The sequence below is a fragment of the Colletotrichum gloeosporioides genome (genome assembly GCF_011800055.1).
Source record: "Colletotrichum gloeosporioides strain Lc1 chromosome Unknown consensus_54, whole genome shotgun sequence".
Lineage (NCBI taxonomy): Eukaryota > Fungi > Ascomycota > Sordariomycetes > Glomerellales > Glomerellaceae > Colletotrichum > Colletotrichum gloeosporioides.
In genome coordinates this window covers 1,444,822-1,460,473 of record NW_025544699.1, presented here as the reverse complement: position 1 = coordinate 1,460,473, position 15,652 = coordinate 1,444,822, and the positions used below count along the sequence as shown (strand labels likewise).

Sequence of the window (15,652 nt, the reverse complement as noted above, 5' to 3'; positions counted from 1 at the left end):
AAGAGAAGCGAAAGAATACCGCCATATTCCTGAACCGTCAGACCGAAGGCAGCCGGCATGGAGAAAACAGAACCAGGACGGCGATCGGTGCGCGGTCCGACGTAAGGCTGATCATCGCACCACGCCGGGCCGCCGCAGGGAAAGATGGCCGCGCCAGCAAACACGGCGTTGTCTAAAGGTGAACACTCACGAGACACAGCATACAATACCTGCACGAAGCACCCTCTCCTCGGCCTGAGATTTCTAACCAAGAGCCTCTGGCAAATTTACCTTTTCTGTTTGGCCTCACACGTGCGATCAGCAGCCTATTTTCTCTGACGATTCCAGAATGAGACCCAAAAGGTCCGGGCCGTCAAATCTTGGCCGCAAACGGCCCGGATGTTTGTCCTCTTTCGCGGCGCCGAGCCAACCGGAGCTCACTCCTCGTTTACCCTTCCCCCGCAAAGATCGGCGTCCCGCACGCTGGGATGGGGCCGAGGGAGAGGGGGCAGGGCTGCGGCTCCACGGTAGGCATTCTTTGGGAAACTCTAATGGCGACGACTTCATGTGGGTGAGATTCCTGCTTCGTCACTACATACGGCCGATTGTAGCCAGCCCTACAAGGCGCAGCGGCGCGCGAGGTGATGGAAGTGTGATACGAACGCCGTCGTGCCACGCTGCGCGTCATCACATCCCGCAGATGGCTGCAGACGGAAGCATCACGAGCCGAGGACGCAGACGTTAAATTTGGGCGGGTTAGCTCGTATCGATGCTCTGCGTGGGTGACGGGGTGCATGTCAAGCTGGAACGTTTCACGGCGTTCTTGTGGTGCGGATGAGGCTCAAAAGGCGGAGATTACAACATGTTCATCAGGGAAATGTTGTCATGGAATTATTGGATGAGCATCCATTGTAGATGAGGAAAAGAGGCCTCCTCTGGATGCCAGTGTAAACGGTAAATCAAAACCCCCAAAACGCCAATCGTTGATCCCACTTTCTACCACAATTCGCAGGTAGGCTTCTGCACCGGGCAATTAAACGCCCTCCTGAACTCCCTCGAATTATCCAGCGGCCCCTTGATGCGCGCGAAACCAGGCGAGTGCACGTCGTTGCTGAGCAGGTACACGTCGTACGCCTTCGTCGCCGAGACGTCGCACCACGCCTGCGCCCACTTGAGGAAGAACAGCTGGTCGTGCGAGAACCGCTCGAGGCCGGGCAGGTCAAAGTCCTGGACCTTGCCGTCCGCCTGGGCGCGCTTCCACGCGGCGTACGAGGTGGCGACGCCGCCCGCGTCGGCGATGTTCTCGCCCAGGGTGAAGTTGCCCTTGACGGGCACCTGGGTGCCGTTGGGCGCGGTAACGGTGAAGCTCTGGTACTGGTCGACGAAGCACTTTGTGCGCTCCTCGAAGGCCTTGATGCTGCTGTCGTCCCACCAGTTGGTGAGGGAGCCGTTGGGGGCGTAGTTGTGGCCGCTGTTGTCGAAGCCGTGGGTAAGCTCGTGGCCGAGGACGGAGCCGAGGCCGCCATAGTTGATGTACGAGGGGTAGCCGACGGCGTAGAGGGGCTTCTGCTGGATGCCGGCGAGGATGACGATGTCGTTGTACGTGGGGAAGTAATATGCGTTCGTCTGGGAGGGGGTGCTGAGCCAGAGGGCCTTGTCGCTAGGTTTGCCGAGGTAGGACCAGGTGCGTTTTGTGGACAGGGCGGCGAGGGAGAGCGTGTTGTTGAAAAAGGATGTGTTGATAGTCGCGCCCTTGAAGTGGTCTGAGAGACTCTTTGGGTTGACGGTCTCTGGGGAGGAGTCGGGGTAGCCAATCTTCTTGGAGATGGCGTTAACCTTCTCCTCGGCTACTTTCTTGACGGCGGCGGTGAGCCAGTCCTTATCGCCGAGGCGGGCGATGAAGGTGCCCTGGATAGAGCCCATGAGAGAAGTGGTCAGCTCGCGCGCTTCTCTGGAGTAGGCCTTGTCGAGGAAGAAGCGGCTAAGAATCCAGCCAAGACCAGCGGGGAAGCTGGTCCACGTCGGGCCGGAGTCAACGTCAGAGACGCACCGGTCCCACCGAGGCTGCTTCCCAACGGCGACAGGGTCGAGACCGCGGAGGACTGAGCGGAAGTCGCTGAGCTTTTCCGTTGCTTCTGCTTCAACGTAGCTAGAGAGCGTCGTGGTAGCCTTCCAGACGAAGAAGGTCTGTACGACCTCTGCGCTTGTGTTGGCGAGGAGCGAGGAAAGATTGCCAAAGTATGCTGGCGAGAAGACGATATGCTCTGGGGTGTAGTCCTCGGGTGCGAGAGCTTTGATGATGGAGCCGTGGTCAAGTTCAGGGGCCACCTTTACGGCGTCTTCGAACTTCATCTTCTTGAGTGGTTTCTGCGTGTTTCATTAGAGCGGACTTTTCGGACATTTTGAGGTGTTGCTTACGTCTTCAGCATCTTTGCTGTCATCAGTTTGCTGCACCTTTTTGAGGTCCTTCTCGAATTTTGTTACCGCCACCGCTAACCTTTGAGAGTCGGCTTGCGAAATGTTCGCGGGGTGAACCGCCTGAAGAACCGACGCCTGGATTTTGAGGTAGTTTGTGACCGTCTCGTTGTCCTCACGGCCGGTCAGTAATGACGTGCCGCCGGGGAGGAGGGAGATGATCGTCTTGTTCTATGAAGTGTTAGTCAAGCCGTGCCTCCTTGGAGAGTCATCAGCAACTTACGGGGTTCTGGTCATCCCAGTCCACGCCAAGCGATTCAAACGTGTTGATTCCATACTCGGAGAATAACAGCAAAGCCTTGCCCATTTCAGGAGCATCATCTTTGCTAATCATCCGCTGAGGATCTTTACCACCGCTTGATACAGGGAAGGCCTTCACAATACGGTCGATGAAGCTTATCAGCGGCGTCAGTCCCGCCGCCTCAACCTCGGTGGTGTTCAGGCAGGCATTGTACGCGTCAACAATGAGCTTGAAGTTGTCTCTATCCGTCTGAACCTGGTCCTGGGGCAACGACGCCGTGATGAAGCCCGCGTTCGCTCCCGTCTGGTACCCGCCCTCCAGGATGTTCTTCAGGACGATCGATACCTCATCGCCGACATCGCCCAACGTCGATGCCTTACCCGCGCCGGCCGCCGGAGCATGCCTGGACTTGTAGCCCCCGCATGCCACTGCCAAGAAAGTGTGTTAGCGAATCGAGAGTCATGCTGTGCCGTCGGCTTCGGCGCGAGCTTATTGGAGTGGGAGACTCAAGGCAGGGATTGGGAGCTTGGGGCGCGGGGAAGCTTGCGGCTCAAAGGTAATGCGGGCGGGGAAGAAACAAAAGGCAAAACTTGAGTCGAAGACGTACGCTTGTCAAAGTCTGTGCACGGATCGACTTCGGTGTAGTTGACCGCGAGATTCTCAAGAATGTTTGAGGCGATCTCGAGACATACTGGGGTGGTGCAGTAGCTGCCGGTGGCCGAAGTGTTGAGGTCCGTAGGAGCCATTGTGCTTGACCCGACCTTGTCGGAATACCTATTGCTTGTAAGCAGTCGTAGACGAGAGAAAGGAAAGTTGAGAAGACGGAGGAGGTCTTACCGGGACGATCCTTAGGGTGGTAGTGAAATCAGAAGCCACGGATTGTCTCCCTTCAAGGTTCTGGGTCCAGAGATTGACTCAACGACACGGCGGTCCGCTGGTTGACGGTCTCAAAAGGCTGTTCGTCCAGTGTTAGAACACCGGGAGCTGGCATGGTCTTTATAGGTATCCACGAAGTCTGAAGGATTGGGCTCTTTCGGACAGCGTACGGAAGCCAGAAATGCAATATTGGCTAACACAGAGTGCCCACTCGGCAAATAAACTCACCCCATTCCCCCGATGCCCAAGTCAAGGCTGCTTCCCCGGGCAGCTTCCACGAACCTTGACCAATCCGAGTACATGAATCCATCGGAACTCTGTATGATGACGAGATCAATCGGGTGTAATCCCAGAGTGCATGCGGCGCGGAAAACATTGTGGGGAAGCTGGGAAACAAAAGTGCCCGCTTGCCAAGTAAGGCAATTCTCAGTGACCCCAGTTCCGGATCCTCCGCCATGTTGGATGATTGGTCGGGTCTGGCGGGAGGTTGTCGATCCTCTCAATGTGTTGCGCCCTAGGACAGGCACACGGTATGACCGATGTTATGGTCCAGGTCAAGCTTGCGACAGTGGCAGTACGCGGTATGTTTGCCAAGGCGCTCTTGAGAACGTATGCATTATTGCGACTTTTAAGCTTGCTTAGTGGCAGGGGTCCAGCTCCAGCACTAATGGAGGAAAGCATATTTGTATGTGAGGGACTGATCTTGGTGCAATTTTGCACGTGTATCTCAGGTACTTCCGCGCCTGTCAGCCGTTGCGGTTCTGCTGCGAAACCAGTGTAGTGGTGGCGTCGCCGGTCCTTGGTGTTGAGGTATGTTCTTGGGATGAGGCACCGCAGGTCGATCGCCTGGGTTGGGCATCCTGCGCGACCAGTTGTGTGCATGGAATTGGCCAATCTTTTCGTCTGGAAGCATGAGTCGGCTGGGGCGGTGGTAAGATTCAGTTACCTCATATATTGGGAAAGGTGGCACTGCCAAAAGTGCTGCATTTGGAGATCAAAGTTGTGCAGCATGCGGGTACTCGTTCGCCCGTTATCCAAACTCAACATTGTTTACTTTTTCAAAGCCCTGTCTTGGCGGTGGAATATCGTCTTTCGTCCTTCGCACGTCCATCCTGGTTTCTGGGAACCGGGGCATGGTACCCAAGAGCTAAGAGTGCCTTGCGGGGCCCCTAAACCTTGGAATGAGTCGCTCAGCCGCTTCGTGCAGCATTCCAAGGACGAGATAGATTTCTTGAAGAGGCCATGCTGAGCTACGAAGGTGAGCTGAGGGGATGCTTTCGGCTAGCAAGTCAGGTCCTCGCGGCTGACAAGGAACGTAAGTCCATGCAATATTGTGAAGACAGTCTCACGAGAGAATCGAGCCTGTCTGTACCACTTCATCACGCGAATGGTGGCGCTATGAGCCGGGCGGTATGCGAGAGGTTTGGCTGGGAAACGTCTCTCGTGACTGGGTCGCCATGAGAAGGAGAATTATGGCGGTCTCACGCTGACAACGAGGTGCTCGACGCAAATCGCCGTTGAAGTTAGGCAGTCTCGGCCGGCCTGTGGATGCGGCTTGGGCTTGGAATAAGTGATGCGATTGGGAGATGAACCTGGTAAGCCATGTAGCCCCAGAAAACCAGAGGACTTGCGGCGCGGGGTATATTGCCCGACGGGACCGTATGCTTGCGGAAAAAGCAAGTCGCGATATGAGCTGCTCGCCCGGTCATGAAGGACGTGTCGCTGAGTCGTTCAAGCTGCTTTTGAGCAATAGTTGACTACTCCTGAATCCACAGAAGCGTTGCAAGTGTGAGTACGAGTGTCGTCCTGTCATGTCTTGCAGGGCACCGGAAAGTAAGAGAAAGTAGCCTTCAATTGGAGAAGTTTCACCGCCCAAACGCCGAAAAGCTTGCTGCCACAAGATGCTGACGGGCGTTGAATCATCTGAGTGAGAAACGGAAAGGATTCAGCTTCGAGCGATGAACGGGAGGAAGGATGACAGTTGGCCCGTGCATCCTGAGGACTGCACGGACCATCGGTATAAAAGTGGGAACGAGCCGAGTATGCTCCGGCTCCGATCAAGCCACGTTTGCTCCTCAGTTTCATGCGCCACATGACGTTGACGTCAGTCACGGCAGGTCCCTTGGAGGCGAAAGGTGCTGCAGATACTTGACCACCCGGCAGCCTACAGTCAATAGACTTGACTCCCTCTGCCTCCTGCCAACCCTCAGCCATTTTTATATCGGAACTGACCTGAGGTATCCTCCTACTTGGCCGAGATTCAAGATGGCGAACACTGGCGCTCCCCCGAACTACTGTAAGTGACCCCTCACACCCCACCATAGCTCGCCACTAGGCCTAACGCTGCGGCCCAAGATGCGATCCTGGAGATCACCGAGGCAGCCACGACCCAGCAGGTTCGAGATGCATACAAGAAGTAAGTGCACACTTATGTCCCATACCTACAGCTGAAGATGCTAACCCATTTCACAGAGCCGCCCTGAAGACACACCCCGACAGGGTCCCCGCCGATTCCCCAGAGCGAGCGTCACGAACCCGCAAGTTCCAGCTTGTCAACGACGCATACTACACCCTTTCCGACACTACAAGGAGGCGCGAGTACGATGCTCAGCGCAAGATGTTCGGTGCATCGACCGGCTACACGGCCAACGACCCTTTCGACGACCCCGAGGAGGAGATCCCCCCGCAAGCCGGTCCCAACACCAACAACGCCTACTCCTGGGCTTGGAACTTCTTTACCGGACAGCAGGCAAAGACAGAGGAGCAGCGCGAGAGGGCAGACAACCAGCAGTTCGGTGATGTGTTCGAGGAGATGCTGCGCGAGGAGGGCATGGCCGAGGAGGGTACCAACCGACCGACGAGCTCTTTCTGGGGCACCATCGGTGGCGTAAGCGGCGCTGCGCTGGGTTTCATCGTCGGAAACATGCCCGGCGCGTTGGCTGGAGGTGTTGCCGGGAACAGACTTGGGGCAGTTCGAGACGCGAAGGGCAAGAGCGTCTACGCGGTGTTCCAGGTTAGTGCGAATCTGGAGATATCCACCGGGTAGATCCAGTCAGACTCTCTCTTGTGTGAAGGATTGTTGAGAACTTTGCTGACGAGATACAGGATTTGCCGCAGTCGGATCGTGCTAGGTTGCTCACACAGTTGGCTGCCAAGGTCTTTAGCCATACTGTGGGGGTTTGAGTAATGTGTTAAGCATCGGGTTGGGTTTTCTATGTCAATAGGTCAGCTTGGAGTTTGGGATTGGCACGGATTATTAGGTAGCTGAGCATCGATAGGCCTCTGAGGCATCGTTACATCGATATCAATAGATAGTTGTTTCCTGCATGAAGTTACCGGTGACAATTCGACTCAGCTAAGGGAGCAAAAGCACCCTGACTTTGCAAGGGAGATTTGCATCTGTTTGTGTACAGACAACACCGTGGCGTTTGAGCAACACCATGGCAAGCTCATTCAATGACCGCGCCAATTGATTCCATTTAGTGACACAGACGAAAGTCCGTGCCGCCATTGTAGTATGAACATACATGCGTATTGAGTTTCTCATGATGTCCCCGTTGTACGAGTTCAGACTTCCTAGTGACACCATCGTGAAGGCTCGGCAACGCAAAGACCCATTGCTGAGAAATTATTCTCAATTCCTTGGAAATGAAGACAAGAGGCAGGCCGCGACCATCTGAGTACATAAGCTGCGATGTGGGAACGGTTTCCAAGGTTGTGACAGCCGACTTATTCAACACCATTTCACTAGTCATCATGATGCTCTACTCCGCCTTCGCTGTCATTCTTCTAGCTGCTGGAACTGCAGGCAACTTTCTGAAAGAATGCGAATTCATCAGCTTCAGTCTCGGCGACAATGATAGGGACCCATTCCTGCATTACTCATGCCCCCTCAGTCAGGCGCCGTACCTCTGGTGCTCCAAGTTGAAGCTGAACGACTGCATCGTCAACAACCTTGGAAACCTGGAAGCTCGAGAAAAGTAAACAGCTGCGAGCAACTTACTACTGATCACTCGAAAGACTAACTGAGTACAGAGGAGGCTTTGGTGCGAGCTGTGACAAGTGTACTTACGACGAGAAACTCAGCAAGCTCGAGTGTTGGTGTCGCAACACAAATGGCGGGGTTCATTGGAACTCAATTAACCTCGGTGAGTAACCCACGACAATCTTCATGGAATTGAACGAGTCTCTGATATATGACAGCTGATTTCGTCTGGCTTTCTGATTCCAAGCTGGGTTGCTTCGGCGTGAAAACTGAGAGCAGTTGCAGCACCGGCCATGCGCGAATCGAGAGTGACGCTTGATACGGTCCTGCAGGATGTTTAGAACCACCTTAGAAATCTTATGCACTTGTATGATTTCATGTAATAACATTATCTGGAGCGTTTGTCGAATGAGGTCGCTGAGAGTGGACAATCCAACGAGCGAAGTAGAGATCTGGGTGCAGTTTCCTCATTAGCCCAAGGCACCAAATGCATCATCGACGCAACGCAACCATCAACACGAGTTAGAAAGAAGCAACTCAAGAGATATTGACCTAGAAAGCGACAATAAATTTCAGGTGTCCCGGATACGCTAAAGTTCTGAGATTGTCGACGTGCAGCGAGATCCACTGGTGGGGTCACACTGCCAGCTGGCGGTGCAGATCAATATGGGTCTCTTCCACTTTAGCAATTTCCATCACTCACCAGTCAAGGTGCCAGAGTGGTTAATGGGCTGCCCTGCTATCAGGTCTTCTGACAGTTGTTCAGGCAGTGGCTTCGGTCGCGCAGGTTCGAATCCTGTCCTTGACGCGTTACATTTTTGGACCATTCGAATCATCATCACATTATGAACTCTGCAGTTAATTTACCTATTGTTTTTTCAATAACTCCTGCCAGTTCTTACCAAAGATGAGACCTGTTATAAAATATCATGTGACATTAATGCATGGCCTCCTTAGAAAACCACACCCCTCCTCTGTCGATTACCTTCAACAAGACGCCATGTTAGTTTTCATGTGAGGCCTCTCGGTCTCCGCCGGCGCACTAGCATTGGGTTGAGAGGGTTTCTCATCGTCAAGCATCGTGGGGATCTTGAAGTGCTGGGTGTATTGCACTGACCCTGTGGCTTCTAGCAACGACATAAGCCACTGGATGAGGACTAGAGCCACAACCTGGACGGCTTTTCGAAGAGCTTGAGCTGATCTTGGAGACTCGCGGGAAACAGTTTGACTTGGGATCCCCTCTACAAAGGTATCTTCAGAGCCCGCCAGGTCAATCTCGTCTTCTCTTTCAGAAGTGATATTCTGTGTTTCTGGAAAGATGGGCCCATGTAGGATTTCTTCTAGCTTGTTGATATCAAGCTGATGAGGATCTCGTAGATCATCCGTCGCGGTCGTTGTCAAAGGTTCTTTGTGACCAGGCTCCATACGATGCGACAGCTGCTGAAAACTTGCTGTTGTCGGCCCTGGTACTTCGACGGGCACCGCTTCGATGTTTTCTCGTTGCATGGCCATGTTGAGACCGCGGGCTATGTTGTCAAGGCGTTTTGATGTAATTGGTCTGGACGATGAGAAGTCGATACGAGTGTACATGGAGTTGTTGCTAGTACCCGACTGTGAACAAAATTGTAGGATGTTGTGTTTGCTCTGTTTTACCATGCTTCGGAGACGACCTTCGACTTCTACGCACATAATAACTGGGTTTTTGCTGTGTTCGAATGCAAAAGCGGTGTAGAAGACATGATTGTGCAGTTGTTTCTCCGTTCCGCTCTCCCTCAGCTCCCAGACAAGTGTTCTGAGTCCTACTCCATGTTTGGCTCTCTTTCTGGTTCCCTTGAAAGTCCAGCAATCGGTGCGATCTCTGGAAACTGTGCGACGGACGCCCATTCCACTGACCTCGAAGAGCTCTCCGGCAGCTATCGTGGGGTTGATTGCCTTGTCTTCCACTTCGTGTCGCGTAGTCTGCACGCCAGCCAGGGACTGTGGACCGAAGAATTCCGTGACCTGGACGGCGTACTCAGAGCTCAGACTAGGTTGAATGTGTCTATCGCGTGAATTTCGGCCCATACCTTCGGAATTATTCTCTTCGCTCAGCGTGATGGTTACATTTGCTCTGCTGAGTGAATACCCAGAAGGTTGCCCCATGATGATGTCCATGTATATGACGCCAGCAGGCCTCTGCCCTTCTCCAAGGATTCCCCATTGCGATTTTCTCCAATGGTACTTGCAATCAACTTGCACTTTGCCAATGACTCCAGTTCCTACACAAAGATGGGATCCTCGAGCTTCTTCTTGATTGAATCGCTCGAAGTCCTGCCGGCCAAAACGGCGAAGTTCGAGCCGAGGCTTGAATGATGTTTGTCTTGTAACAGGATTCACCGTGAGCGGGATTCCCGACATGGCAGTAACTGAGTGATTGATATCGTTTAGAAGCAGTGGCGTTGTGTTTCTTCTTTCTTCCTTTCCAGAGAGGTTGAAGGTGGTGAGGCCTACAAAAGTCCAAATTTGTCACATGCATAGCTGGGCGAGAGGACGGCGCAGGCTAGCATTTGAGGGATTTTGATGCCTACTTAGCTGGGCTTGCTGCACCTTCAGCCGCACTTGCTCAACGTGTTTGGTTTTGAGACTAAAACAAGCCTGATGATTTCGCATCCATCGCCGGAGTTTCTAGTGTGTAACGTGTTCACTTAGTTTCCTGCCTAAATTATGCTCTTAGTGTGTTTAATTACGTCTTGATAACCACGATAATCTTCAACGAGGAGGACTCTCATGGAGAAGTGCGCACATGTATTTCATTAATGGTTCAAAAGACTACAAAGCTCGAAGAAAATTTGGTAATTGATCCCATGCACCACAGTTGGAAAAGACTAGATATGGCTGTTGGGAACGATTTGGACGGTACTGATTCCAAAGGGCACCTCCACGTCACTAGCCAAGATATTGAGTTGTCGGAAGTTTCGTTGGGGGTGGCGTTCTAGGGGCTGATCAGCTGGTCACGCTCCGAGAACTCTCTTAGGTTTGAAGTGGAATCAAGTGGCTAGCGTGTTCAGCCTCCAAATATCACTGGCATCACACGCTCATCATCGTAGGCATACAATGTGTTCCTCTCTTCAACACCTCGCTTTCTCATCCTCACCTACGGCAATTGAAGCTCTGCTGCTGTAACACAAGAAAATCACCAAACTAGCTCAATTTCTGGTGCAAAGCAGGTGCCAGGATGTCCTTTGTAAATAGCAAAGCATTGCCTCGAGACGCCCCAGGCCGGACCATGTTCGCTGACCACCCAAGGGCGCGGCCAGAGCCATTCAAATTTGAACAAAGAGCAGGAATGTCCATATCCGACGACGAAATTCATCACAACCATCGTGATTTGGCTCTTGGTCGCTTGCACCCAAAACGTAGGAAAGCTCCAGATGCCAAGAGTGAGATAGCCCATATCGAAGAGATAGCAGAGCGGCTTCGTCAATTTAGGGAGGATTGGAACTTGAAAGGAAACAACACTACTCGGGAGAGGAGATCTAAGCGACTTATATTGGATATTGAACAGGCGTTGAGAGCATTCGAGGAATGCGATAATGAAGCGGAAAAAGATGAAAACGCGGCCTGCTTCAAACACCCACAGACGACGTTTCCCCTGGAAGCAGATCGAGGTCGGCGACCGTATCGACGAGTCAGCTTTGCGAGCTCTTATCATAGTGTTTCTGTTCCACGCCAGAATTCCGAAGACAAGCCCGACCCAAAAGCGCCAGAACGGAGCGACCACCGCCCGCCCACTCAAGAACCAACGAGGTCAACCTTGCGAAATACAGGAATGCCATCATTCGTTGAAAAGCAATCTAGAAGCCCTCACGAAAACGATTCCCATGTCGAAGAAAATGGTTCCTCATTCGACCTGATTGGAGCTCATGTTAACCCCAATGCCCCCCAGGATATCACATTTCATCTGGAGATTGAGGCTACGGAGGACCTGGAAGAGGACCTTGAAAGCTTTTCGAGATTGAGAAGACTTGGCCAATTTACTGCGGCCATGAATCATTTCAGGAGATGTCTTCTTAACTCTTTGGACAACACATACGTTCTCGTGCAATATGGCCAGTTTCTATTGGAGTCGTCCGATATCAACGGCCTGAGCCAACTTGCGGAGAAGTTCGCCGCCAAACAATATAACACTCATCTGGCAGTCGACGACGAATGGTTCATGATTCTACTGCGAGCGTCCATTCTCACCTGTGACCCGCTGCCGGCGTTGTTGTCTCGGAGAGATCGGTCGACCGTCTCCAGATATCTGTTACAGGTTAGCTGGCCTAGACTTGATTCTACAGAGGTAGGTGAACCCGGTAGCCGAACAGGCAATTATTTTGACGAAGGCCACAGATTCAAGTATTATACAACACTCAAGGTCAGCGAGCAACACTCTGACAATGTCAGAACTATGTGTGACCTAGACCAAGTTTATATTCATCTGGTCACAGAAGACAGGATCTGGGATTTTAGAGACGTATGCTACGGGCTCCTGGAGATACTCTCATTGGACCAAAGCCTGGACTACTTATTTGGTCGGCGGGCCGCATTCAATTCAGACAGAGCAAAATTTGTCATTGGGCGTATTCGACAGGATTGGGGCACAAGTATTGACGAAGGCACTTCACTGGCACTACTCGATATTTTTACAGCACTTTCAATGAGCGCCTTGGATGATTTCGACTCCCTTTCCAGTTATACTCAGTCTCAGGACAAACACTGCAGTCTGAGTCATGCCTCAACGTACCTGAAGGTTGCTCAACATTATGCTGTGGAGGTTCGGAACCGGAACCCCGCGAACCTCAAATCTCGGCCGTATCTTCAATGGGTGCTTGCCAAGTTTCGCCTGCAGCAGTCAAAAAAACCGGCCGCCGGCCACCTTGCGCTTATTGAACATCTCAGCAAGCTTCCGGGAGACACAGTTTGGAGATACGGAATGTTCCCGTTCCGCGATCTGACCGTCTATGTTCCGCGTGCAGACGAGGCCCCTGACTGGAAACTGGAATCCTTTGTGTCTGAAGAAGAGCACGAGGCCACAAAAATGGTGCACAAAGTTGCGACCGAGCTTGGAGACATACAATTACAGGCGGCGTGTCTGCAGCTGATGATCTATTGACATGGACCGCACGCCAGATAGGGAGACAACCACACGACAATGGTTGCACGACGTATCCAAAGCCAAGAATGAGACACCATCAAGTCGCTTTGAGACAAAATCTGGCGAAGAGACTGTTGTTGAGAAGAAAGTTGGCCCTTCTGATTTCCAAGCTAAGAAGAAAGGGGTGATACCGACCCGCAACTATGGCACCAACCGGGGCAAGGTTGCTCATGATATCAACCATGACAACAACCACAAGCAAACAGTTGGTCCATCTCATGAATATACATGGGGAGAAGTGATGGAGAAAGACAAGGAAAAACACAAAAGTGTTTGAAAGAGCATAAAAGCACTACTGCTATGAATGCTACCAGATTGTATGGAGAGTTCAATATGGACGGAATAACTTATTTTTGATTGAAGTTCCAACATGTCCTCTCCCTTCGGCTTCACTCGCCCCTCTCTTTTACTACGTCGCTGGCCATTAGACGACTGGTTGTCGCTCACCATCGTGGAAGTCGTCACTCTACCCACCCGTTCCTGAACAACCGTCGACTTGATGTCCATCTCCGCTATTTGAGTCAGTTGATGAAACGGCTCATCTCAGCGCTCTGCCACCGCATTATAATTCTTTGGATAATATATACCACCAAGACGACGCGAAATCACATGGCACGTGAAGGTCAGTGAGCAGGAACTTCGTTGTGCTTGGAAATGCTAGAATTCAAGCAATCAGAACCAAAGGAGACGAGTGTTGATGCGAATGGGTTTGTCGATTTTGGATTCCCGGGTCGAGAATTTCAATATCAACAAGCAGGCAGAGCGTTGGATCTGCAGAATTCACGCAGATAGCTTGCGTCAAAATCAAGATGTGGAGGAGGAACGCAAGATGTTAATTGTCAGACAGCCAAGTACTCCCGAGTTTGAAGAAATTGCAACAAGAGGCGCAATGCCTGTAATACTATCTACTTCTGAAGAGTGCGGTCAAGTCGCCGCCCATATCTATGGTCTGGTTTCAACATCAACTTTCCTCGCTCAAGCCATCACAAAGTCCACACAGCTCTCATAAGTCTGCTTCGCGCTAGTTCCGAACCAGAACCACTGAACGACACACTGACCGGCCTGAGCGCATGTTCCAGCGGGCAGGTTGCTGGGCATGGTGATATCGAAGTTGGTGTTGTTCGCGGGCAGTTGAGCAAGCTTCTCGTCGGCGTAGGAGTCAAAGACAATAAGCGGCTCTCCGATGACTTTGTTGGTCTTCGTGTCGACAATAGAGACGTTCATCGGGCCCTCATGGGGAATGGGCAGAGCAGCGCGCATGTTGACGACCTGACCTGCCTTGAAGGTCTGTACCTGGGCCTTGTTATCCTCGAAGGTGGCGCCACGGCAGAGATCCAGCTGGCCTGCATGAGATGTTAGCATGTGATGACAGGCTCCCTAAGGGTGCTGCGGTTACTTACATGTCGCCGGAGGGTTGGTGAGGTCCTCCAAGGGGATAGTAGGGTCCGCCAAAACAGTCTGGACGTTCTCCTGTCCGCAAGCCTTCGCCATCGCGGGACCGGGAGCCCGGGCAGGAGGGGAGATGATGTTTCCGTGGGCGGAGACCATGGAGGCCAGGAGGGCCGTGGCAGCGGTGATCGAAGTGCGCATTTTGAAGGCGGTATATCGGACTGACGAAAACGGATTTGAAAGAATTCGAAGAAAGAGTGGACAGCGAGACTGCAGGTATATGAAGGAGAGGACGAATGGAAATTAGACCAAGCGGGAAACGAGTGACCAGCACAATTGATTGTTTGATGAGACAGAAAGTGATGAAAGACCGGATGAATGAAGATGGGGCCAGGCGGGCGGCCTTGCACTACAAATACCAGAATCTGGCCTCAGCCCGGCGTCTACGATGTCTGCCACATCCCGGTCCGACAGGATGGACGAGGATCAATGATTTGACAGTGATGGGCGGCGATCATAGCTTTCCCCTTGCGACCCTCTCCCCGACGGCGCGCGTCCGGATGCACGGGAACTAACGTCGTTGGCCCCGTTCTTTGCCTAGTGCGATCTGGGTTTTCCTCCAAACCTACCCGGGGATGATCCCTGGGCGAAACGAGAGTGCTTGAGGCTCTTCGAAGAGAGCTCAAGACAAGCTTGGTGGGATCCACGTGGGTGAAACGTCGCAAGTTCTTGTGCCGTCCTGCTTCCGGCGCATTCAGTAAGGGTCATGGTCACATCCTGCGACAAACCCTGTCTGGGGGTGTTCGTGCAGCGAAGAAGCGAGAAAAGAGAGAAGCCCGATAGCGAAGAGAACCGGCAGTTTGTGCTGAGTTCGATTGAACTGAGTAATTCGGATTTTTAATCAACGAAGTCATGACGACGCACTCTCTGCTTCGATCGCAGCGCCAAGCCATCAGTTTGGACGCACCACCACCCCGATGAAGAGATCGGAAGGGAGGGCACCTAACCGGCGGCGCGGATCCCTTCGGAGACTTGGGCACGCTGGTTGGTCCAAGACCTCCCGAATTGACATCTGGAGCCCGGTAGAGTGGATCGGGATTTACGGCGCGGAGTCTGGGGTGTTTTTCTTAGAGCATCCGCTACCTTTTGGCCCTGATCTACGGCAGGCACCATGTTCTCAGCATTGGCGCCAAGTCGACTAGAACTTCCCGTGTAGGGGATCAACGAGTCATAAGACAATCGCTAAACAGACACGGGGCTAAACATGCCACTCCGTGAAGACTGAAGAGAAAATCAATCATCCGCCAAAACTGAGTCCACCGCGAGGCCTACCTCCTGAGCGTCAGGTTTGCGGGCGAGCAGAATAATTGAAAAGCATCCGGACCTGATGACAAGACCAGCCTTCCCAGAAAACAACACGCCAACAAAGTTAGACGCGCGACAGGACCAACGGCGCTAGATTGCGCCCCTGCATTAGGCATTGTCAGTTCGTTTTCGTAGCCCCTTTGAGATCAGGCCGAAGCCGAGCCCA

The 15,652-nt window shown here is 52.7% G+C and overlaps 6 protein-coding genes across 6 annotated transcripts; 3 read left to right on the top strand and 3 right to left on the bottom strand.

Annotated features, from left to right (window-relative positions):
* Nucleotides 1-975: 975 nt before the first annotated feature.
* On the bottom strand, nt 976-3,468 carry GCG54_00004907 (Endothelin-converting enzyme 2; the record flags this gene model as incomplete). The annotated part of the gene is made up of 4 exons (XM_045404944.1): nt 976-2,346; nt 2,398-2,625; nt 2,678-3,123; nt 3,303-3,468. Coding segments are annotated over 4 exons (2,211 nt in total), but the record flags the coding sequence as incomplete, so codon positions are not given.
* A 2,368-nt stretch (nt 3,469-5,836) lies between these two features.
* GCG54_00004906 (putative J domain-containing protein C63.13) lies at nt 5,837-6,754 on the top strand (the record flags this gene model as incomplete). Its single annotated transcript, XM_045404943.1, has 4 exons — nt 5,837-5,867; nt 5,927-5,987; nt 6,044-6,584; nt 6,677-6,754. The coding sequence occupies 4 exons, from the start codon at nt 5,837-5,839 to the stop codon at nt 6,752-6,754; spliced, it is 711 nt and encodes a 236-aa protein (XP_045262886.1).
* A 573-nt stretch (nt 6,755-7,327) lies between these two features.
* Nucleotides 7,328-7,555, top strand: GCG54_00004905 (uncharacterized protein; the record flags this gene model as incomplete). Its single annotated transcript, XM_045404942.1, has 1 exon — nt 7,328-7,555. The coding sequence occupies one exon, from the start codon at nt 7,328-7,330 to the stop codon at nt 7,553-7,555; it is 228 nt and encodes a 75-aa protein (XP_045262885.1).
* A 988-nt stretch (nt 7,556-8,543) lies between these two features.
* On the bottom strand, nt 8,544-9,698 carry GCG54_00004904 (uncharacterized protein; the record flags this gene model as incomplete). Its single annotated transcript, XM_045404941.1, has 1 exon — nt 8,544-9,698. The coding sequence occupies one exon, from the start codon at nt 9,696-9,698 to the stop codon at nt 8,544-8,546; it is 1,155 nt and encodes a 384-aa protein (XP_045262884.1).
* A 1,666-nt stretch (nt 9,699-11,364) lies between these two features.
* On the top strand, nt 11,365-12,690 carry GCG54_00004903 (uncharacterized protein; the record flags this gene model as incomplete). Its single annotated transcript, XM_045404940.1, has 3 exons — nt 11,365-11,877; nt 11,928-11,952; nt 12,227-12,690. The coding sequence occupies 3 exons, from the start codon at nt 11,365-11,367 to the stop codon at nt 12,688-12,690; spliced, it is 1,002 nt and encodes a 333-aa protein (XP_045262883.1).
* A 1,017-nt stretch (nt 12,691-13,707) lies between these two features.
* Nucleotides 13,708-14,322, bottom strand: GCG54_00004902 (uncharacterized protein; the record flags this gene model as incomplete). Its single annotated transcript, XM_045404939.1, has 2 exons — nt 13,708-14,075; nt 14,133-14,322. 2 exons carry the CDS (start codon nt 14,320-14,322, stop codon nt 13,708-13,710), a joined length of 558 nt encoding a protein of 185 aa, XP_045262882.1.
* Nucleotides 14,323-15,652: the final 1,330 nt, after the last annotated feature.